This window comes from Wickerhamiella sorbophila (assembly GCF_002251995.1).
Source record: "Wickerhamiella sorbophila strain DS02 chromosome Unknown contig2, whole genome shotgun sequence".
In the NCBI taxonomy this organism is placed as follows: Eukaryota; Fungi; Ascomycota; class Dipodascomycetes; order Dipodascales; family Trichomonascaceae; genus Wickerhamiella; species Wickerhamiella sorbophila.
In genome coordinates this window covers 997,053-1,019,467 of record NW_020194005.1, presented here as the reverse complement: position 1 = coordinate 1,019,467, position 22,415 = coordinate 997,053, and the positions used below count along the sequence as shown (strand labels likewise).

At 48.4% G+C, this 22,415-nt stretch overlaps 7 protein-coding genes across 7 annotated transcripts; 3 read left to right on the top strand and 4 right to left on the bottom strand.

The window, feature by feature from the left end:
• Positions 1-308: 308 nt before the first annotated feature.
• B9G98_03854 (Dynein heavy chain, cytoplasmic) lies at positions 309-11,657 on the top strand (the record flags this gene model as incomplete). The annotated part of the gene is made up of 1 exon (XM_024810411.1): positions 309-11,657. The coding sequence occupies one exon, from the start codon at positions 309-311 to the stop codon at positions 11,655-11,657; it is 11,349 nt and encodes a 3,782-aa protein (XP_024666179.1).
• A 725-nt stretch (positions 11,658-12,382) lies between these two features.
• On the top strand, positions 12,383-13,492 carry B9G98_03853 (hypothetical protein; the record flags this gene model as incomplete). The annotated part of the gene is made up of 1 exon (XM_024810410.1): positions 12,383-13,492. One exon carries the CDS (start codon positions 12,383-12,385, stop codon positions 13,490-13,492), a length of 1,110 nt encoding a protein of 369 aa, XP_024666178.1.
• A 324-nt stretch (positions 13,493-13,816) lies between these two features.
• On the top strand, positions 13,817-14,929 carry B9G98_03852 (Eukaryotic translation initiation factor 3 subunit E; the record flags this gene model as incomplete). The annotated part of the gene is made up of 1 exon (XM_024810409.1): positions 13,817-14,929. One exon carries the CDS (start codon positions 13,817-13,819, stop codon positions 14,927-14,929), a length of 1,113 nt encoding a protein of 370 aa, XP_024666177.1.
• A 29-nt stretch (positions 14,930-14,958) lies between these two features.
• On the bottom strand, positions 14,959-15,621 carry B9G98_03851 (Glutathione S-transferase U2; the record flags this gene model as incomplete). The annotated part of the gene is made up of 1 exon (XM_024810408.1): positions 14,959-15,621. One exon carries the CDS (start codon positions 15,619-15,621, stop codon positions 14,959-14,961), a length of 663 nt encoding a protein of 220 aa, XP_024666176.1.
• Positions 15,622-15,643: 22 nt separating this feature from the next.
• Positions 15,644-16,303, bottom strand: B9G98_03850 (Glutathione S-transferase D7; the record flags this gene model as incomplete). Its single annotated transcript, XM_024810407.1, has 1 exon — positions 15,644-16,303. The coding sequence occupies one exon, from the start codon at positions 16,301-16,303 to the stop codon at positions 15,644-15,646; it is 660 nt and encodes a 219-aa protein (XP_024666175.1).
• A 388-nt stretch (positions 16,304-16,691) lies between these two features.
• B9G98_03849 (Glutathione S-transferase D4) lies at positions 16,692-17,336 on the bottom strand (the record flags this gene model as incomplete). The annotated part of the gene is made up of 1 exon (XM_024810406.1): positions 16,692-17,336. One exon carries the CDS (start codon positions 17,334-17,336, stop codon positions 16,692-16,694), a length of 645 nt encoding a protein of 214 aa, XP_024666174.1.
• Positions 17,337-17,638: 302 nt separating this feature from the next.
• Positions 17,639-21,481, bottom strand: B9G98_03848 (hypothetical protein; the record flags this gene model as incomplete). The annotated part of the gene is made up of 1 exon (XM_024810405.1): positions 17,639-21,481. One exon carries the CDS (start codon positions 21,479-21,481, stop codon positions 17,639-17,641), a length of 3,843 nt encoding a protein of 1,280 aa, XP_024666173.1.
• Positions 21,482-22,415: the final 934 nt, after the last annotated feature.

The following is a 22,415-nucleotide window of genomic DNA, read 5'->3' as shown; positions in this document are numbered from 1 at the left end:
GGCTTTCTCCACGAGTATCGCTTCGCTCTTCCCAAGACCGCCAATTGCCCAGTCAATCGCCGTTACGCCAGCCTTTGAAGTTTTGGCTATACCTGATTTGTCCAATAGAATAAAAACCTCGAGCGATCTTTCATTTGTGGTACCTTTGTAACACCCAAAGCTGCTGTTCCAACACACACTCTGAGGTCAACTAGCCATCGAAATAGCACTGTTTTGCCCTTGCACCAGTTCAATTTTCCTCCTAAAGCCCATCTCGCGCCAACTCGCCAAATCTCCACTACCTCATCCTCAAAGCCCCAGATTGGGACATGACACTAAACATCCCAACGCGTGAACACGAACTTGAGTCGTATGGCATGCTGGCGTTAAACGGATATATCCGGCGTGTTGTGGAGACAGTCGACGGAGCCGGGATATGGGATGATGCTGACGGTAAGAAGCTGGAGACATTCGCGGCATCAGAGAACGCCGCAGCCCTTTATATTGCAAAAATCGCCGATGGAGAAGAAGGGGCAAACTTTAAGATCTTGGACAGTTTGGAGGCTTTCCCGGAAGGAATTGCTGCGCTACTAGCGGTGATGAAACGTCCCGGAGTATTGATAGACGGTGAAAACCTTGCCAGCATGGTTTCAGTTGTCGAGGTGCCTATGGGGGCCAACGTTTCGACTTATGAGACACTCACATCAATGATTCGGTCAGTGGTAGGCCCTATCTTCGAGGCTTCAGCTACAGAAAAGACACAGAAAAGCTCAAACTATACAACAGCTCGGCAGAAACTAGCCGAATTAGAGCTCTCGTTGGTGAACCTCCAACATCACCAAGAAGTAGAGTTTGTCGAGCTGGATATACCGACTGTTTCGGGTAACACTGATACAGAAACTCTGAACTCACTGCAAAATGTTGTGAATGGCTGGAAGCGTACTGCTCAAAGTGTTGCTGCTACGGATCGTGATGTTGCAAGTGGATCAACCAGCGAGGAAGTGCATTTTTGGCAAAGTATGGAGACTGCATTGACCCATTTACAATCCCAACTCGAGACTGATGATGTCAAAGCGGTATTATCAGTACTGGAACAAGGCAAACGGTTCCACGCGACAGTTAATTTCCTGTCCAACACTGGCCTTCCGGACGCACTGGACAAAATCCAGAAATACAATACCTTATTACGGGACTTACCACTCAATGATCTCCTTACAGCATCTTCAGTTAATGCTATTCCATCAGCGCTTGATGCTATATTCACTCATATCTCGAAACGGTTACGAGCCTCTAATTATCCTGTCTGGAGGTGCCTCATGCTGGTTGAGACCATTTCGGGAGATTTGGTTACAGTTTTACGCCAGACAACGGGGTCTTTACTGGGAAAACCTCTAGTGGATTTTCAAATGCGGACAACTGCCCTTCGTAAAGTTTTTTCTACTTGGGATGACCATGTTCGCGACTTTACAACATTGGCACGAGATGTTATTCGAAAACGAGGAGAAAAATTCATTCCTGTTCGTATAAAGTCCCGTCATGCTCTGCTCAAAGAACGTATCGAGTACATTGAGGCTTTCCGCCAACGACATGGAGAGCTTACTTCAACGTTGGAAGAAGTGTCCAAGAACGACCGCGAGTTGCGTAGCCTGGATTTAGCTGGCAAGTTAGAGAAAGCCTACGAAAAGCTTGCTGCGGTCGACGTGCTTGAAAATTCAACGGCGTCCACAGCTGAGTGGGCCGTTGCAGAAAAAGAATACGATTCAGCAGCCGCTCGAGCTGAGAGCGACGTAGCTCAAGTTCTGCGAGCACGATTGGGGGCTTCATCTTCTGCACAAGACATGTTTGGCGTTTTCGATCAGTTCAATGCATTATTCGGTCGTCCAGCCATTCGTGGTGCTATTCAAGAATACCAAGCTGTGCTACTCGAGCGGGTAAAAGCCGATATTAGCGAGCTCCAGAAAAGGGCAAGCCGTAAAGAAGCTCTCACGGCTGCTGTCTCAAGCGGAAAGCTTCGAGATATTCCCAGGCTTGCTGGTCTTGTTTCCTGGATGTCTCAGGTGGTTGCTCGTTTGGATACACTACTTGCGCGCGTTGGCTCAGTCCTTGGCCCAGAGTGGCGCTACTATGCTGACGGAGAGCGTTTATATACCGATTGTGAAACATTTCGTGCTCAATTCGACCCTAAACGTGTTGTTAATGAATGGGTAACTTCCTTGTCATCATTAAAACTGGCTGGACCAGTTCTGGTAGCCACGCGTGGTAGGCTTTCAGTCAATCTTGACCGCCAACTATGGAATCTTCACAGAGAAATTAAGATGTTGCGAACTCTCCGACTGCCCGTGCCCCATCAGGTTCTTGCTCTTTCCAGCGATGTCTTGGTGGTATATCCTACGGCTGTTCGTCTCAATGAGTGCATCAAATCATTCTACATCGTAGACAAACTCAAATCTCCTGTGAGGTACTTGGTTACTTCTTATTTTAATGCCACTTATGAATTATTTGAGGAGCTGATCAACTTACAGTGGCAGGATTTTTTGGGCATTGACGAGCGTCCCACGTCTCTGGCTGCAAAGTTAGATCGGGCAGTGTCCCAACTCGAAGCACAAGCGTACCAGGCGCAAGTATCTCATGCCCGAGTAACACAGCTCATTTCTGATCTAGAGTCTTGCGAATATAACAAAGAGGAGTTTGCCAGAATTCTTTCCGCAATTTCACAAGAGATAATTGGAGCGCCTGATTCATATGTGGAAGAGGTTGAAAAAATGTCAAATGCTGTAGTCGAACAGCGGTCTCGTGAAGCGATCAAGACTTTGATGGCCAATATGCCTCCGCAACATCATCGCATCAGCCTTGTTGATCAGACTGTGAACGTATCGCCTACTTTAGAAGACACCTTAGAGACATGGTATTCAAAGCTCAGAGAAATTATCAATGTTGCAGGGAATGATGCTGATATTGAGGCTGTTGGTGAAGCAATTTCGGAAATATTATCGAACTATCGTGCTGCTTCATCTTATCTTTCACAGTGGCTCGACTTTCAGTCTTTGTGGGATTTAAAGCCAGAAAGAGTTTTTGAGGAGCTTAAGAGTGACATTCAAGTTTGGTTGCAAGCGCTAGAGGAAATTCGACAGGCCCGTACCGATCTTGAACGCGGCGGAGGTGAGAGGAAGTTTGGCACTTTCATCGTTAACTTTTCGCAAGTTTATTGGATTATTAGCTCCAAGTATGACATGTGGCAGAATAATCTGACTCAAAGATTTGGTGAACTCGTTGCTGAATGGTCGGAACTATTCGCTACCTCACTTAAAACTCCCAGAGTTGCTCTTGAATCTCTGGTCATTAGTGACACACACCCTGAGGCTGTATCTCGATCAATAAATACAATCAAATTGGCAAAGGAGGCTATTGGAGACAATGCGAGTTCAAAATTGTCTTACTTGCGTAAATCCCAAGTTCTTTTAGCGCGACATCGATTCAACTTCCCGTCAAACTGGGTTTATACTGAGCAACTTAACGATGATTGGACTGATCTGCACACTCTGTTGATTGCCCGTGAATCTGAATTCGCATCCGCTCGCGATTTATTACGAACAGGCACTCAGCATGAGTTGCAGAGGCTGAGCCGCCACGTTACAGAGCTCCTAAGTCAGTGGGCATCTGGGAAACCTATCTCTGGGTCAACCAAACCAGAAGATGCACTGTACGCTCTTTCGAAGTTTGATGATTCAGTGAAAAAGTATTCACACACTCGCGACCTTGTTTATCAAGCGTGCGAGGAGTTTGATGTGATGTTCGATGTTCCCAGTCTTGACGACGTGGCTGAGGAAATCTCTGATTTTATTACAGTTTGGAAAGCTATTGACTCTGCATGGGGTGAGCTTCGGAGTCTTGAAAATACATCGTGGGATACCGTCAAGAGCCGTGCCGTTCGGTCGACTCTTAAATCTCTAGTAGAGCAAACCCAGGAAATGCCTGCTCGTGTGCGGCAATATGCTGCGTTCCAGCATCTTCAGAACGTACTGCGCCAGCGTATTGAAACTTCGGATCTCATTCAACGCTTGTTATCACCTTCAATGCAACCACGCCATTGGAGGGAGCTGGGCTCGGTCCCAAGCGTTTTAGGTGATGTTTGGGATCTTGATCTTTTCGTCAATCGTAATAAAGTTGAGGAACTACTAGAGGCAGTTGAGGGTGAGGCTCGACTTTCTGACTATATCTCAGAAGTTGCTGATTTTTGGTCCAAGTTCAAACTACAGCTCGTCCCGCTTCGCCAAATGAAGCTTATCAAAAACTGGAGCGAAATCTTCAACCATATTGACGAACACCTTCAGTCTCTCGCTACAATGCACCACTCACCACACTTTGCAGCTGTAGTTTCTGCCTGCAATGAGTGGGAACTTAAGTTGGCTGGACTGAAAGCTTTATTTGATACCTGGATCGAAGTGCAGCGCGATTGGGTGTACATGGACGGCGTATTCAACGCACCAGAATTGCGCCAAGTTCTGCCCATTGAGACCACAAAGTTCAACTCTGTCAACGCTGAGCTATTTGCTATTCTACGTCTAGTTATGCGGTCAGATCGTATTCTTGATGTCGCTGCTATTCCTGGTATTCATGAGAGCATTGCTAGATTGTCAGAGCAGCTTCGAAAAATCCAGCGTGCACTCGGTGAATACTTTGAGCGCGAGCGTCAACGATTTCCCCGTTTCTATTTTGTGGGTGACGATGATTTATTGGAGATGATAGGCACGCCACATAGCTGCGAGCGCCACTTGTCCAAAATGTTTGCAGGCATCTCCTCATTCTTAAGAAACAATGCACAGATTGTTGGTGTCGTCTCGCCACAAGGTGAGGAACTTATGTTTGCAGAAAGTGTGTCGGGTGATTCTGCCGCTTCGATTTTGCAGGAAGTCGAGCAAAAGTCAATGGCCGCACTTCAACGAGCCACCCGAGAGGCACTTGACACAATAGACTGGACAAATCTTGCGGCCTGGCTTGAAAAGTTCCCTAGTCAGGCTACGCTCTTGGCTATGCAGCTTTCGGAACCCCCTGCATTTGATGCAGTATTGTCTCAGTTGGCCGAGATAGCTGGAAAGAGTCAATCTATGTCTACGCTTGCTCGCCGTAAGCTTGAAGCAGCCATTACGCTACTTGTTCATCTACAGAAATCTGGCCGTCAACTGATGTATAGGTGGGGCGACGCTGACACAGTTTCGGTAACATTCTACGGTGCAACCTTTGATTACGGCTTTGAGTATCAAGGTGTTCCAGATGCACTTGTGCGCACGGAGCTTGGTGACGAATTGTTCTTAACATTGACACAAGCACTTGCCCAAAAACAAGGTGGTGCACCATTTGGTCCGGCAGGAACAGGTAAAACCGAAAGTGTCAAGGCACTGGGTCAAGCTCTTGGCAAATATGTGCTAGTTTTTTGCTGCGATGAGACATTTGATGTTCGCGCAGTGTCTCGTCTCCTGCTTGGTATTTGTCAAGTTGGTGCTTGGGGCTGTTTCGATGAGTTCAACCGACTCAATACTACCGATCTAAGCGCAGTTTCATCGCAGGTAGCCGAGATTGAATCTTCTCTCGCCCATGGTCGTGAATCTATTGAACTGGGTGGTCGCCGGGGCGCACTAAGTCCCCAAACAGGCCTGTTCGTTACTATGAACCCCAACTATGCCGGCCGTAATGCACTCCCTGAAAACCTGCGTAAACAATTCAGATCTTTTGCACTGACACATCCCGATAAAAAGCGTATTGCCGAGGTTATGCTCTATGCGCAGGGCTTCACACAAGCTGGATTTATTGCGTCTGCTATCGTTCCTCTATTTGAAAATATAGCAAGGAATTTGAGCGTGCAGAGGCATTATGATTGGGGACTACGTGCTTTAAAGAATGTTCTTCGCATCTGTGGAATGCTTAAAACCGTTGAACCAACAGAATTAGCTGCTGTGCGCAGAGCGTGTGCCGAGACTTTAGCACCGAAACTAGTTTCGCAAGATTTGGAGATATACAATGCTCTTGAGCAGGAGGCATTTGGAGGTGATAAGCCTAAGCTTTCTGTTCTCGATATTTCAGAAGCTGCGCGGAAGTTGAATCTCACACCGTCAGATGAGCTTGCCTTGAAAGTGACACAACTAAAAAGATTCCTAGAGCTACAAATTGGTGTTATTCTGGTAGGCCCCCCTGCATCGGGAAAAACCTCGTCGTTGCGTTGTCTCTCTAAAGTCTTGAATGCAGAAATCTACACGATAGACGCCAAAGTGATAAGCAAATCGGAATTGTATGGTCGTTTGGATCCAGTCACTCGTGAATGGACAGATGGCCTATTTACTTACCTTCTAAGGCGTGTGATCAATAACCTCAGAGGTGAGGATCGTAACGAACACTGGGTTGTGTTTGATGGCGATGTTGATCCTGAATGGGCTGAGAATCTGAACTCAGTGCTTGACGATAACAAAATTTTAACCCTGCCAAGTGGTGAACGTCTTCAAGTGCCATCGAACTTTCGTATTTTGTTCGAGGTTGCAGACCTAGCAGCTACTACGCCTGCTACCGTGAGTAGATGCGGTATTATTTGGCACGGGGAACGCAATGAGCTAGACACAACTGGGGTCGCATCCGAAGCGATGAAGCTTAATCATATCATGGGATTTTCTTCTATTCAGGCAGAAAAAAGCTACAATGCAATGTACAACGTGCTTAGCGAAAAGTCGGATGTTCCAGAGTATCTTGAGAAAGCTAAAATCTTGGCCCTTACCTGGGCATTTGCGGGACAGTGTTCATCAATGGAAAGAGCAGAATTCGCCAAATGGGTGGCTGCCAAGAACGGCGTAAATACTCCAGAAAACGTTCTCGAGTACGAGGTATCACCTTTCTCTGGACAGTGGGTATCACTGCGGGACAGCGTAGATGAAGTTGATCTTGAGCCCAGCTCTATCGTCGAACCAAATCTTGTCATCCCAACGATTGATACAGTTCGATTGGAGAAACTTCTTCTGCAGCTTTTAACATCTCATCAGCCGGTGATTTTATGTGGTCCACCGGGCAGTGGAAAAACAATGACACTTTTGAGTTGTTTGAGGGGGTCTGAGCTGATGGATGTCGTCCCGTTGAACTTTAGTAAAACTACCAGGACATCTCAGATCATAAGTACACTCGAGCAGCACTGTGTTTATTCGAATACACCTGACGGGATGATCCTTGAGCCAGCTGTGATCGGCCGTTGGATCGTGTTGTTCTGCGATGAAATCAACCTGGTAGCCCGGGATCGCTTTGGTACACAAGCTCCTATTGCATTACTGCGTCAACTTACGGAACACGGTGGGTTTTGGCGCGGTCATCGATGGGTCAGCTTGCGTAGGATCCAATTTGTTGGCGCCTGCAACCCGCCCACTGACGCTGGACGGATTCCTCTAAGTCCACGGTTCTTGAGGCACTGCACGATAATAAACGTGGGATATCCGACCTTACCATCCCTGAAGCAAATTTATGGTGTCTTCAGTAGTGCAGTGCTTAAATGTGTACCTGAACTGCGTGGTACAGCTACTGGACTATCAGATGCGATGCTCGAGATCTACGTTAATTGTGCGGAATCTCCTTTCTCAGAGAATTATGTATACTCTCCACGTGAACTTACACGTTGGGTCCGTGGTATCTACCATGCTATCACGGATCAGTACGACCTAAGTTTAGACGAGCTCGCACGTGTATGGGCCTATGAGGGCCTAAGAGTATTTTCTGACCGTTTGCGAACAAATGAGGAGCGTGATTGGACTATTGAAAAGATAACACAAGCTGCGAAAACCCATTTTGGAACATCTGATTTGGCATTACCACTACTCTTTAACCGTTGGCTTTCCCGCAAGTCACAGAACAGCAGCCGTAAGGCCCTCACAGAGTTCCTTCAGGCGAGAATGACTGTGTTTGCCGAAGAAATCGTAGACATGCCTTTGACACTATTCGATGAGTCTGTCGAGCACGCTTTACACATCGACAGAGTGCTAAGACAAGCGCAGGGCCATTTGATTTTGGTGGGAGCTAGTGCGAGCGGAAAAGCAACACTTGTGCGGTTTGTTTGCTGGATGGATGGAATCGCCACCTACCAGTTGAAGACTTTCAATGGTTACGGGGATGCTGAGTTCAGCTCAGACCTACGAACAGTCCTTCGGAGTGCTGTGGCTGCACCTATCTGCTTGTTGTTAGATGAGTCTCAACTGAAAGACTCAGCCTTTATTGAGAAAATGAACACATTATTGGCCAATGGTGAGGTTCCTGGACTTTTTGAAGGAGACGAGATGGCTTCGTTGCTTTCCGTTTGCAGATCTTCAGGCGCGACTGGCGATGACGAAGATGTTCTGCGCTGGTTTACAGCACGCATCACCTTACACCTTCATGTTGTGTTCACTGTGGGCGCATCTTCATCGCTACTAGCATCACCTGCTCTGGTAAATCGCTGTGTTTTGAATTTCATGGGGGATTGGTCGCAGCCGTCGCTTCTACAGGTGGCTGAGGCGCGGACTTTTCTTTACGATGCGGCACGTGAAACTCCATCTGCAATGGTTTCAATTCATGGAATTGCCAGCCAACACCTCCAGGTCTCGCCCGGTCACTTTATCGCTTTTATCAATCTATTCTGCAAGCTTTATGCTATGAAGAAAGGCGAGCTCGAGGAGGACCAGAGGCATTTCAATGTGGGTATCGATCGACTGAAAGGCACAATGCTTGAAGTACGAAAGATGCGAACAAGACTTGCCTCGAAGCAAGAGGAGCTTGCAGTGAAGCAAAAGAGTGCGAAGCAGATGCTCCAACGTATGCTTGCTGAACAGTCCGAAGCAGAGCGGAAGCGTGAGGCCAGTATTGAGATTCGTGCTGCGGTAGAGGAGCAAAATAAGGTGATTCAGGAGCAGCAGGAGCAGGTCTATGCAGACTTGCAACGCGCTGAACCAGCTGTGAGAGACGCCCTCCAGGGTGTTTCCAGCATCAAAAAGCAACATCTAAATGAGCTTCGAGCGTTTACAAACCCGCCAGAAGCTGTGAAAATTACTCTTGAAGCTGTATGCGTGTTACTCGGTAGGACACCGTCTTCTTGGCGAGAGGTTTTGCAGCATGTTCGCAGTGACGATTTTATCGCCAATATTGTGCGTTTCGATAATGAACGTCAAGTAACCCCGCAGATTCTTCGACAGCTTCAAAAGTATTTGGATCTTCCAAATTTCAACTATGAGGCTGTGAATCGAGCGTCAAAAGCCTGTGGGCCACTTTTGCAGTGGGTGTTAGCCCAAGTTGCGTATGCTACTGTATTACGGCGAGTCGAACCTTTGAGAAGGCAGGTCACTGAGCTCGAAAAAGCCGCCAGGGAGAAACAAGCTCAAGAGGCTGCAATTAATGAGATGATTGATGAGCTTGAACGTAGCATTGAGCAATACGAAACTGATTATGCGGCCCTAATTGTAGAAGCACAGGCTGTAAAACAAGACATGGAAGCTGTCGACAGTCGTATTAGCCGCAGTGTGGATCTAATTGCCAGTCTAGACTCAGAAAAAACTCGCTGGGGAGAATCAGTAAAGCAGTTCACTGCTGTTAGACAGCGCCTTCTCGGCGACTGTCTGGTTTCTGCCGCGTTCGCGGCTTATGCTGGAGCACTAGATCAAAGGCGTCGAATTGAGCTAATTGATGAGTGGCTGCTCGTCTGCGAAGGCAATTCGATTGCCTTTACAGAGGGCATTGATATTGCGACATACCTCACCGGCAAACCATCATTTGGAGATGCTCTAACTGTTGCGAATGCAGCTATTTTGGCTAGGTGTGATCAGTACGCATATGTTATTGATCCCACTGGCGAGCGTGCTCTGCAAATTATACGCGATCAGCATCCCCAAGTTGTAGTTACTTCTTTCAATGATGCGGCATTCCAAAAGCACGTGGAAAGTGCGTTAAGGTTTGGAACTGCTGTGGTTATAACGCATGCAGAATCTTTCGATCCATTGGTTATGCCTATCATCAACAAGGAGTATACACGCCGAGGAGGACGTGTACTGGTTGAGTTTGCGAACATTGAAGTTGATGTTAGCCCCAAGTTCACACTCTTCCTGCTTACATCTGATGCCCAGATATCTCCTCCTGAGCATTTATCTGCTCGAACTACAATGGTGAACTTCACTGTCACTCGTAACAGCTTGGAACTTATTGCACTCGAAAAATCTCTGGACTCACACCGGCCTGAACTTCAAAAGAAAAGAACTGAGCTAGTCAAGGCTCGCACAGAGTATCAGGTCAAGCTTCATGGCTATGAAGTTCAGCTCCTAGAGTCGCTCAATGACGCGGGAGAGGAGATTCTAGACAACCAGCCCGTGATGGATACTCTTGAGAGAGTGAAGAAGCAGGCGGAGTATGTCACCTCCCAGATCAACGAGGCCGAGGCTGCCATGGAAGCTGTAGCAGCAGCCACAGCAGAATTTGAGCCGATAGCGCTACACAGCGGCCGTCTCTTTTCATTGATCGATGAGCTGAAAGCGGTGCATCATTTCTATCAATTCCCATTGGAGTTCTTCCTTGATGTACTCGCGAAAATTCAACCAACTGCAGAAACTATATCTGAACTCTACCATGAGGTTTATAGGCAGGTTGGGCCTGCTTTGAGACAGGTTGATCGTCCCGCATTCGCGGCCCTATTATTGTCGCTGTTCACTGACAGCGAAGTTGGTGTTGCCGAACTTGAATCCAGCACTGAGTTGGGTACTTTTGAGCGACTTTCAGCCGAAACATCATGGTTGGAAGCAATCAAGAAGGCCACACGCCCTGTGCTGTTTGGGATGTCTGGTGCTGATCCTACACTTCAGGTATGTCGACTTGCAGAAGCTTGTCAAGTTGATTGTGTGGTACTTAGTCTGGGCTCTATCCAGAGTACAAGTATCCTAGACAATGCTATCCAGAGGGCAGCGAGTCAGGGGCAGTGGCTGTTGTTGCAAAATGTTCATCTTGATGCCAAAGCGACATCATTGGTTGTGAATCTGCCAGCAACTCCCCACTCATCTTTCCGTCTCTTGATGACATCGAACATATCTAGTACACTTGCAGCTCCATTCCTCCGGAGATGTCACCTTCTCTGCGTCGAAAGACCTGAAACGGTTACAATGGGTGTTTCCGAAGCCCTGGCCTTTGCTGGTAAGGGGATCAGCCAGCCACCAGCAGAAAGGGCAAAGATATACCTTTCTGTTTGTTGGCTGCATGCGGTTGTTGTCGAAAGGTGGGCAGATCAGTATTCCTTCAGCGATGCGGACCTCCAGGCTGCGCTCTGGACTGTTGATCAATGGGTCCCGAAGACAACTAGATCCAACGTTGACCCTGCATCGCTTCCCTGGGATATTTTGCGGGATTTGATTTTCTCTGCTGTGTATGCGGCAAAGATGGATGGTGCGGACGATCGCGAGGGCTTGAGGGCGCTAGTTGATAAGCACCTAACTGTCGAACTGTTTGAGGTTGGATTCAGATTCTGCGACGATGTGCAAGTCCCAGAGTACGACAATCAGTTGTCGGAATGGGTATCTGGTTTACCTACGAAACACAGACCAAGTTGGCTGGGGTTGAGCGAAGAGGTGCAAGACAAGCGCAACGAGGACAATTATGCTGTGACGGTTGCGACCGCAGAGACACTACGTAGAAATCTTGGAATTTAGCGTTTAATTATTGAAACATTTGCATCTACTCGATTTTTTCATGGGTCATGCAGCTCAAGAAGTGACTTTGTGTGGCATAGTACTATGCACGGGGTTGGGGTGAATGTAAGACATTTACGGGAGGTAGTAGATGATGGCCGCAGTGACTGGGAGTTTGCAACATTCAGCACAGTCGGTCGCTCAGCAAACACCGCACCGTTTGACGCCTGCATATTTGGCACTGCGATTGCAGTCTGGCGAGTATGCTATGCGCTTGGGCGGGTAGTGTTTCTTGCAACTTGTTTTCGCGGGCCCAAGCCTACGAAGCAAAAAACAGGATGCTACGAATTGCCTAGCTTTGGACTCTACGAGCATGAGCGTCTCTGGGCTGATCGCATAAACCCCGTCTGCATTCAAATAGAATTGGGCGTCGGGCGATACGGCTGGCTTTTTGCCCAACTGCGTTTAAGGTGTCGTAGTGTGCGAACCGTGGTAGTATGGGGGCTGTGGCAGTACTGGAGCTGCGGTAATGCTGGTTCCGTGGTAATAATCCTGGGCCTAGGGTATGATGTGTAATATTCATCGTTCAGTCCAGATTACTAAGAGGGACACCGTAAATCGGTCCTGGCCGTGTGAGATTAGTCAGACTTCCAGCGAACTGGAATTATCGGACGCGAAACCACCCAGGGGGATTTCCACATTTTTGAACAGTTTTTGCTTTGATTAATTGCCAGATACACGGGGCAATGGACAGTCTCTTGGAAGAGACAATTTTTGGCGGAAATGAAGCTATTTCGGCTGGCCTGCTAAGCCGTAAAGCGCAAGTCACGATCCAGGATGCTCGAAAGGCCATGGAAGTGTTTTACAAAAATTCAAAGACTGCGTTGAGCGCGTCTTTTGTTGTTTCGGGCCTGAAGGGCGGCCACGATTCGAAATGTACAGTTTTCAAGTTGGTAGAGGAGTCGAATATTGAGCTCACCAAGCAGGAGCTTAAAGGGCCTGTTTCGGTTGATATTTATGCAGTGGGTCCTAACAATGTGACTGATGAGGCTATCCTGGCCAACTTGGCACATTCGCAACGAGCAGCGGACGCGCAGCTGACTCTTGAGGATCTCGAAAAGATTGGGTTCATTGTCAACCCATTGGTATCTGAGACCTCGTTGCGGACAGCGTACCAAAAGCCTGGTGTTTGCCAGGTACCTGCGAAGCAAGAACTACCAGCAGAGGTCAAAAAGGAGCCCAAAGAACCCGCAAAGCCCAAAGAAGCCAAACCTAGAGAGGCTGTTAAGCCCAAGGCGGCGCCCAAATCCAAGTCGCCGTTTGCACGTATTTCTAAGGAAGAAGCAGTTGCTAAAGCGTTTGATCGCCGGCCGAACCAGACCGCTGTTGCAGAAAAAGTTGTAGTTGCAGATGATGTCGACGACGTGATGGAGGTTGACAGTGATTCTGAGGAACAGCGAAAGAAACTGGAGACTCTATTCGACGATGACTCGATGCAGGTTGATTCTGAGCCTGAGGAACCCGACGAACCTGAGGAGCCTGAGCCTGAGGAGGTAGACATCGCAAACGAAGACGAGCCCAATGCTGAAACAACTCCCCAAGCTGAACCAGAGCCAGAGCCAGAATTTCGCAAAGGCCGCAAAAAGGTCACTCAAAGGCGGCATTACGAGGACGACGAAGGTAATCTTGTCACCAAGACCGAGGAGGTCTGGGTTTCGTGCGACGAGGAAGAGGAAGAACCGATCCAGCCGAAGCCCGCTCCAAAACCCGCTCCAGCAAGCAAGCCTCTGCCTAAAATCCCCAAACGCACCACGCAACAAGCCACGCTTATGAATTTCTTTTCTAAAAAAGCCTAGCTGTAGATCAGTAAGTGTCTTGTGTCTAATATACCATTCATCATTCAAAGCATTTATCATACGAATGTCTCATTTATCATACAAGACAGTCAATTTATCATACAACATGACCCATTCCATCGCACAAGATAGTGCATTTGTCGCACAAGATAGCCCGTTTATACACAAGAATCTATTACACATGATATCCCATTATACACAAGAGCCCTCACATCCTATTTATACAAAATAGCCCATTTAATAAAACCTCAATGAATCCCAGTAGCCCCAGGCTCCCACTACTTATGATCCGCTGACCCGCTGCTGACGAAAGCGTTTGCATCGATGAGTGAAAATTTCAAGTATGACTTGACGGAGAGTATGCTGCCCTTCCTGGACCGCCAGCTGGCGCATTTGCTTTTGGAATCTGCAGCCAAGAACGGTTCGACTGACGCTGGCCGTATAGACGCGCAGGTGCTCGAGGGCACGTTGCTTATTTCCGCGATCTCCGCCGCCGGCGGCGATGTTGCCAAAGCGGAAGCAGCAAAGAAGGACGCCGAGGCAAAGGCGGCTTCCGGTGACGACTCTGTGCGAGCCAAGTTCGCCTACGACTCGGGCGACTATTCCAAGGCCCTCGAGCTTCTCTCGTCTGTCTCCACCCCTCAGGCTGCTTGGGGTAAGCTGGCCGCAGGTATCATGAACGGAGACTTTGCAACGGCTATGGACAGCTTGCAGAAAGTCCAGGAAGGCCTTGATGCCAAAGGAACCGATGCCCTGCACCAGCTCAACAACCGTGCTTGGTTTGTTCACTGGGCCCTGTTTGTGCTGTTCCGGGTCGACGGCGGTGTTGACAAGCTGTGTGAGCTTTTCTTCCAGTCCAACTACATGTCTACTATCCAGGCGTCCTGCCCGTGGATCCTGCGCTACCTCGCGGTTGCTGCATTGATTTCCGCCGCCGCCAATAATAACCACCACCACGCGCACCGCCGGATCAAGGAGCTGGTTCGCGCAGTTGTTCAGGAACTGTATGAATACGAGGATCCTGTTCTGTCGTTCATTAAAGCGCTTTATGTTGACTACGATCTCTCCGAGGCAACCCGCCAGCTCCAGCAGGCTCAGGAGCTGGTTGCTGGCGACTACTTCGTCAACGGCCATACCGCGGCTTTCGTCAACGCTGCCCGTTTGCTCATTGTGGAACTGTACTGCCGTGTCCACCAGTGTGTCAAAGTCGAGAGTCTTGCCAAGGTCGTCAACATGCCCGAGGCCGAGTGCGAGAAATGGCTGTACAGCCTGGTCAAGGACAATAAGATTGACGGCAAGGTCGATGAGGCCGCCAAGGTTGTAAAACTCAACTCAAAGCGCCAAAGTGCCTACGACCAGATCATTGACAAGACAAAAAACCTGGACCAGCGCAACGCCCAACTCTTGGCCCAGGTTCACGCTAAACATGAAGCTTAGAGTCTACATACTAATCTATTTCATATTCTTTAAAGTCGGTTCTTCTTACGTGCCATTGCTGCAGTGATCTTTTTCATGCTTGCGAGCGACCTGTCATGCGTTTCCTTGAACACGCTTGTTTCCCGAGCCTTGTTGTAGAACGCACTGAGACGCGGATACGCATCAATTGAGCCCCCGCCCGTGATAAAAGAGAGGACCTGGCAGAAAACCGCAATGTCCGCCATGGTATAGGTGGACCCGACGAAGTGGCCATTGTCTTGCACCAGCCTGTCGAGAACCTTCAGAACCGCCTGAGCTTTTGCAATGGCTTTGTCCACGGTCGGCTTGTCGGTGATTCCGCGCAGCATGAGACCCATTACCCCCACGGAGATGATGCGACCGTCCGTCTGCGCGTATTTTGAAATGAAAATAACCTTCGATCTTGTTTCGGGGTCCCCACCATAGAGACTCTGGGGGCCGTTGTTGTTAACTTTCCAGTCGAAATAAGTAGCCACCGCGTCGGAATCGGAGATAGTAAAGCCGTTGTCGTCAACCGCTGGCAACCGACCTAACGGAGAAGCTCTCTGGAAGTCCGGTTCCTTTCCATGGGGAGAAGTAGGGACGTATTTGTACTCAATACCGAGCATCCGCAGAGCCACCTCGGCAATGTTGCCGTATGGCGAGACTGGAGCGCTGTACAAAGTGACTGTCATAATGACTACCCCGCGAAGGGGGTTAGGGGGTGGATTCTGCTGATCGATCGGCAAGCTTCCCCATCATAGCCTCGGCATCGGAAAGGATCTTGCTAAACCTGGCCTCTTTAATTGCCTTCTCATACGCACTTGACAGCTTGGGGTGCTTGTTGTTGTCGAGTGTCTGTCGAGCAAGATGGTAGGCCATCAAGCGCGCAACCAACGCCGTATCAGCAGCCGTGTAGCTACTTCCAACAAAATGGCCATTATCCTGCAGCTCAGACTCCAGATAGTCAAGGACCTTGATAGCATTTCGCTGGATCTCGGTCAATTGCTCGATGCTGCCGCCGTTCCGGAAGTGCCTGAAGAACCGGCTGGCTAGGTCGAACCCTTCGATCTGAAGATACTTTTCAAACTTGACAATTCTGGCCCGGGATTGTGGGTCATTACCAAAAATCGACTTCTTGTCGTTGCCGTGCAACTTGTAGTCAAAATAGGAAACAATTGCTGTGGAATCGTCAACTGAAAAATCGCCGTCAGTAAGTGCAGGAACCTTGCCTAACGGCGAGACCCTTACAAACTCTGGGTCTTGGCCGTGGGGGACTGCTGTGACGAGTTTGTAGACGACACCTAGCTCCTCGAGCCCAGCGCGAGCAATCAAAACATGGGGCGATGCTGGGATTCCATACAGTATAGGCGTCATGTAAAGAACGCCACTCTTTGTCGCTGCTAAAGCATACGTAGGGCAAGGTTATTCAACCGCCTCGCTTCGTCGCAGCTCAATATATGTAGGGTATAAGGTTTTAAACATGTGGGGGTAGGGTTTTAGATGTAGATGTGAAAGTAGAATTCGAATGAGCTAGCGCTGGCACAATGAACCCAGTCCAAAGACATTTCTTATCTAAATGACCTCACCTTAAACGTAATATACGCATAGATCATTTCTAAAAGTACCACAGTTATCCTTAGGTAAGGGCAAGGGTATTCGCCCGTCTCGCATTTCGTCAAAATGGACCACAGTGAGCACAGTTCTGCAACCTTGATCATGTTATACTACAGGGTAAGCTAGGGAAAAAAATACTATTCACACTTTACTTTTTGGCAAAGAATTTGGCGGCCATTTCCTTGCTGGCATCAGCAGGTTCGGAGAAAGCGGGCAGCTCACTGGCCTTCTTGTAGAAGTCGCTCAGCTTGGGGAACTTATCAGCATCAAGCACCTCAAAAAGCTGGTACGCTGTCAGGTGGCTGTAGATAGCGACATCAGCAGCAGTGTAGGTCGAACCAACAAAGTGACCATTGTCTTGGACGTGCTTCTCCAAAAACTCAATGGTCTTCAGAGCTTCTTTCTTGGCCTCGGTAAGAGCCTCAGTATCGTCAGGGGTCCTGAACATGATGCCCACAAGCTTGGAGGAGATAGTGGTTCCGTCGCTCTGAGCAAACTTTTCAAAGAAGGCGATGCGAGCCTTGGTCGCGGGGTCGGATCCAAACAAGCTGCTGGAACCGCTGGCGCTAGCAACAGCGTCAACATACACGGCAATAGCAGTAGAATCGGCAATGCTGAAGTCACCGTCAACAAGTGCCGGGATCTTGCCTAGAGGAGATGCCTTGACAAACTCGGGGTCATCGTTGTGAGGAAGGACGGGAATTTGCTCATAGTCCCCGCCAACTAGCTTGATGCTAATTGCAGCAACTAAAAAGTAGGGAGACATGGGTGAACCATAAAGCTTGTAAACCATTTTGCGTGTTTGTTGTCAAAACGATGATATGGCATAACGTTATATACTACAGTTGGGGTTAGGGCCGGCAACGTTCGTCCGGACTTGTGACCTGTATTTGACATTTGTGTTTGTTATTTTTCAAGAAACCCCGCACTTTCTCGGCCCAACTGCTGGGATTATCACCCGGCTCTCTTTCGGGCTGTTTTGGGCAGGCCCTGAATTGAATGTGCTAGAACCTACTATCGGCCCGCCGACCGCTCACCAGGGGTGCTTCGGTGGTCCCTTACTAAGAGTGCATGTAACGGCATCAGTTTGCAGAATCAACGTGCGTACCCCAGTCTGGCCATCAAAAGAGATATCTCTGCATTTGTTGACCACCCCAGGGGGCTATCCAGGTCGAGTTGTGCCAGCCTGTCCGGAATCGCGCATTTTTCACCCGATCCGAGCTGCTTTACAAGCCTCGTTTCATCTCTGTACAGATTCGCCTTTTCCACAACAAAAAGCGTCTCATCGGTTTCCAAAGCAGCACTTACTTGCTCGCCGATCGGAGCCAGACCCTTGCGCTGCTTTGCACGGAAGCCAGGAGATATCAGTTCAACTAAGCGTGCCTCGCAGTATCGGGGCTCCCAAGCCGTTGAGGCGCCGACGATCTCTGATGCAACCTGTCCTGCACGATCTCTCAGCATCTCCTCGTCATCAGATAGCAGCATGTAGATTTGATAAAACAAGCTATCTTTAAAGTTCTCGTCCATTTCTGGCTTCTTGCTCAAGAAGCTTTGACATGACACCAGGGCACTCAGGCGGGCGGCAGACGGGCTGTCGTCCTGAGCAAAGTCGCACACCGCGTTGAGCCACTGATCTCGCTCTGCATCGGCCGCGGTCGCAGCAAACTTCCCGAGAGATTCCAAGGCCTTTTCGCGAACGCTTTGTGCTTCTTTTTCATCTAACAAATAGCTCAAGTCACCAAAGTTCCCCTCGTCCTTTTTTGAAATCGCGTCAAGACAGGCTACTTTGACAAAGGGGTTTTTTGTTCGACCAAGCAGGCCAAGAAGTGGAGCATATAGCTTGGCAGAAACGTGACGGAGCTCATCCAGCACCGAAAAATGTACGTCGTCCACATCACTGGCCAGAAACTGGGCAACAACGTCATCGTCGACCCCATCTTTCATTTCTCTGGCAGCAATCAACCCCTTTAAAACATTCTCGCTTGGGCTCAAGTACGGTGAAGCCTCAGCCCATACAAACTTTGGCTTCATACCGAACTTCTCAAGCAGTTTAAAGACCTCAACCCGTGTCTCGGGGCTCTTGTTGTTGAAATACAATTCACCTGCCCGCTGCCGAAGCTTGGTCAAAATCTCTTGGTTTGTTGTATCAACTTTCAGTGAGTTCAACGCCATCGCGTGGCCATGTAGCAGGTTTTGATTCTGAACAGTGCAAGCATCAATGAGCTCCAAAGCACTCTTGACGGTATTATTGGGCTGGATGATTGCCGCGAAAACCCATGCCGCCATTTCACGAATTTTCCAAATTGCACTAGACAACAGCTTGTAGATCGGGGCCTCAAAATCAACTAGACCGTCGTAGTTGCCCACACTCTCCAATCGCAAAAGCAACGATAGGATGGGGTACACGGTCTCTAGATCAGCCGACGATGCTGAAGCGACATAAACATTCAAGTGGTCATAAAGCAGCCGGCGGATAGACTTGAATCTAGTAAAGAAAACTCGTGCAGACATAGAAGCAACTCGCACACCAAAAAGACGATTATGCAGTGTGCTGAAAAGCATAACACCGCAATTACGGATTGCCCACACTGGAGAAGTGAAAGCCATGATCGCGAGCACAAGCGCTCGTTCCACATGACGGGCTGTTGGCTTGGTCAGTAGTGATTCCCATAGTGTCGCCTTGATACAGTTGAAAGCGTGCACCTGGGGTAAATCAAGTTTAGACTCTTCGGTAGAAATAGGAATAGGAATGTTTGCGATCTCGAAAAGCCTGTCCATAACCCTGTCTACTGCCGGTTCTAATGGCTTCGGATGCGAAACCAAAATACTCGTCACCAACAGCGGAAGCCCCGCCGACCGTCTGGTAATTAACTTGGTGTGAATTAGGATCTCCTGCAGGTGCGTTTCGAGCCACTCTAGCGGTAATGACTGGAGGGTGGGAACAGCATAGCACCGGCTGCAGCAGGCCTGAAGAGGCCCGGTAATCGACATAAAAGCACCCCGGTGGCGAATGGAAGTGAGCTGCTCTATCAAGAGTTCGCCAAGAGGTTTGAGCTGCTCTACTTCAAGCACGGGCATCAGAACCATTAAAAGATTAGCAGACTCGCGAACTGCCCGCCAAGAATAGCTCAAAATCACTTGGCCTAGAGCACCATACTTGCTTGAAAGGCCCTCTTCAAACCCTGCGTCTGAGGGCATCGGAATATTGCCCTCAGGCGCACCATTAGTTAAGACATCACGCGTGGCAACCCAAATCTGTGCGGCACATTCTAGCATTCTTGTGATAGTCTCTTTGCTTGCTGTCTGCTTGTATCGCTCTGTCTCTGCAATCAGGGCCAAGGACTGGAAGTATCCGTGAACTCCATGGTCCTCGACGGCACTTTTCAAGTCATTGACTGCCATGGATACCTTTTGTTCTGTTGACTCCAATAATTTATTAAGATAGTTTTGACTTCCCAGGTCATCATAGCTCCTGTAAACGAGTTGAGCCACCCGGGCACCACCATCGCCCTGTCTACCGCGGACTCCAGCGATCAGCGGTTCCGCAAAGGCAGCAATTTTGTCAACCTGTTCGTTGTTTTCCAAAAATGGAACTGGCGTAGGGGCCATCTCGATGAGCTTAGCCGCAGCACGACGAATATCCTGGTAGTCATTAGGAATATTGTTGATGAGGTCACGCACAAGGTCGCGGTCGAAGATGTCGACAGAGAATGCAAAAGGAACGGGCGAGGCTTCGAAATGTTTCGAATCCACACGCTTATCAAGACCACTGACTGCTAGCAGTTCAAGGTACTGAAACGCTGTGACAAGACCACGATACGGTGTTCCTGGTTGAAGAAGTTCTGACATGTATGAAGGTAGCCAACCGAAGAATTCCTTGGCCTCAGTGACCTCCGTGGGCTCTCCTTCTCCTTTAAAGTCACGGACAATTCCATACGTGGAGCCACGGACCCTGAACACAAACTGCCTCAAAAGCCCATATACTTGATTTCGGAACTTGGGATCAGCCTCGCACAGAAGTGCATCTGAATTCTGCTTGATGGCTTCATAAGTAGACCGGGGTACAGGGCGTGACGTTTGTTTGGAAATAGTCAACAGGGAAAGTACCTCGACCCTGAGCGATCTCGAAGCGTGGTGTAGGCATTCGGTCATCGAGCTGTCCATATATCTAGAGATATCCAGGTCCAACTCATGGGCTACTTTCAAGCACCCGGTCGCATCTTCCAGCGAGGGGTCTGGAATACCCCCGTAAAATGCGTCAAATACTTCTAAAGGTTGACCGCGGAGGATCAACGGAAGAAAGTATATCAGCACGTTTGTGCGCGAGGGGGATTTGAGCGAACGGTAGACATACTGGGACCATTCGCGTACCCATTGGTTACGATCTGTGCCCTTGTGGAAATGCAAAAGTGATGCAAGAGCTTTGCCAACAGGGTTTGCATGTTCCAAGGTGCTCATGAGTGCAAACGCACGGTTATAAAAGCCCTGTTCAAGACCCCAGGAATAGGGATTGGGCAAGAACTTGGCCAAGGGCTCAATAACATAGTAAAGAGCTTTGTTGGATGAAGGAAATGCAGCGATATAGCGAACCCAGCTTTCTGCAGAGTTTTCGGGGTACAGTCGAGTCTTTAGCGACAAAAGCTTCTTAAAAAGATCCCTTAAAGCATTGGACAGTGCAGGAGTTGCATCGTTCCAGTTGTCACAAATAAAATAATATATTTCTGTCAAACTTTCTAGCGAAACCACCTGGACAGCTGCCCCAGGGTCGTTGATCTGGAGGCAGCGCTGAATCCAAACACTGACGGTATCGGCTGCTGCAGTTCTTCCGGAGATAGTTGCGGTCCTTAGAAGGTCCAGAACATTTTGATAGTTTACAAAGAGCCAAGAATGGTCCAGGTCATTAATTGGCGTTCCAACTAGAGCTTGACGAAGGTCCATGATTACAAAAATTCACTTTGCAGATTTTTCAGTTCTGAAATTTACCTGTCATTGTAAGAAAGCGCTTTTTTGAATAAAACCATGAAATTGCTTGGATTAAACAGCCAATAAATAGCGAATATTGCGTCATTGATGTGGTATAATTGAGTTTGTTATCCGTGTGTACAGTGCAATCTCAGTTGGCTCGGGTAAGGGCTATAAGCACAGTCAAAAGAGCTGTGCACCTGGATCGGAAGTTTTCGAGATGTTCTAGTCCATTTTGTAAAATCTCATGATCTTCAGATAAGTACAGAATAAGTTTAGCAATTGGAAAAAGAAAAATTCCAAAAAAATTTAGAAAATTCCAAAAAATAAAATAAAAAAAAAAACTGCAGCACCTTCTGTTCTCACATGGTCTCCCACTGTAATACTTGGTAAGGCTCTCAGATGGTTCAATAGGACTGATCGGACGGGAAGTCTTGCTTTCATCTGGATATGGCCGCAGCCGTTCAAACATAACTTTCTATGAATATATGCCTTTTCACAGAATTTAGTATAAAGAAAAAAATTCGATTTCAGCGCCGCTAATGCATGAAAATAAAATAAATTCCTGTTGCTGGTGATAGATATGTATCAAGGCTTGCATCAGGGTAAGTATGTGTACAACCCTGCTCAAATACGGTGCATGCAATCTAGCCCTAGGGATCGTAGTCAACTACCACAATAAACACGGCCAAAAGATACGCAGACAGTTATAAGGCCTAGAATGGCCACGAATCGACCAAATCCTACTAGTTTAAAATGCTGAACGGCAAAAAAAAAAAGACGACCTCGGAGAGGGTCGAACTCTCGATCTTACGATTAACAGTCGTACGCCTTAACCAACTTGGCCACGAAGTCATGAAAATAAAGCGACCTCGGAGAGGGTCGAACTCTCGATCTTACGATTAACAGT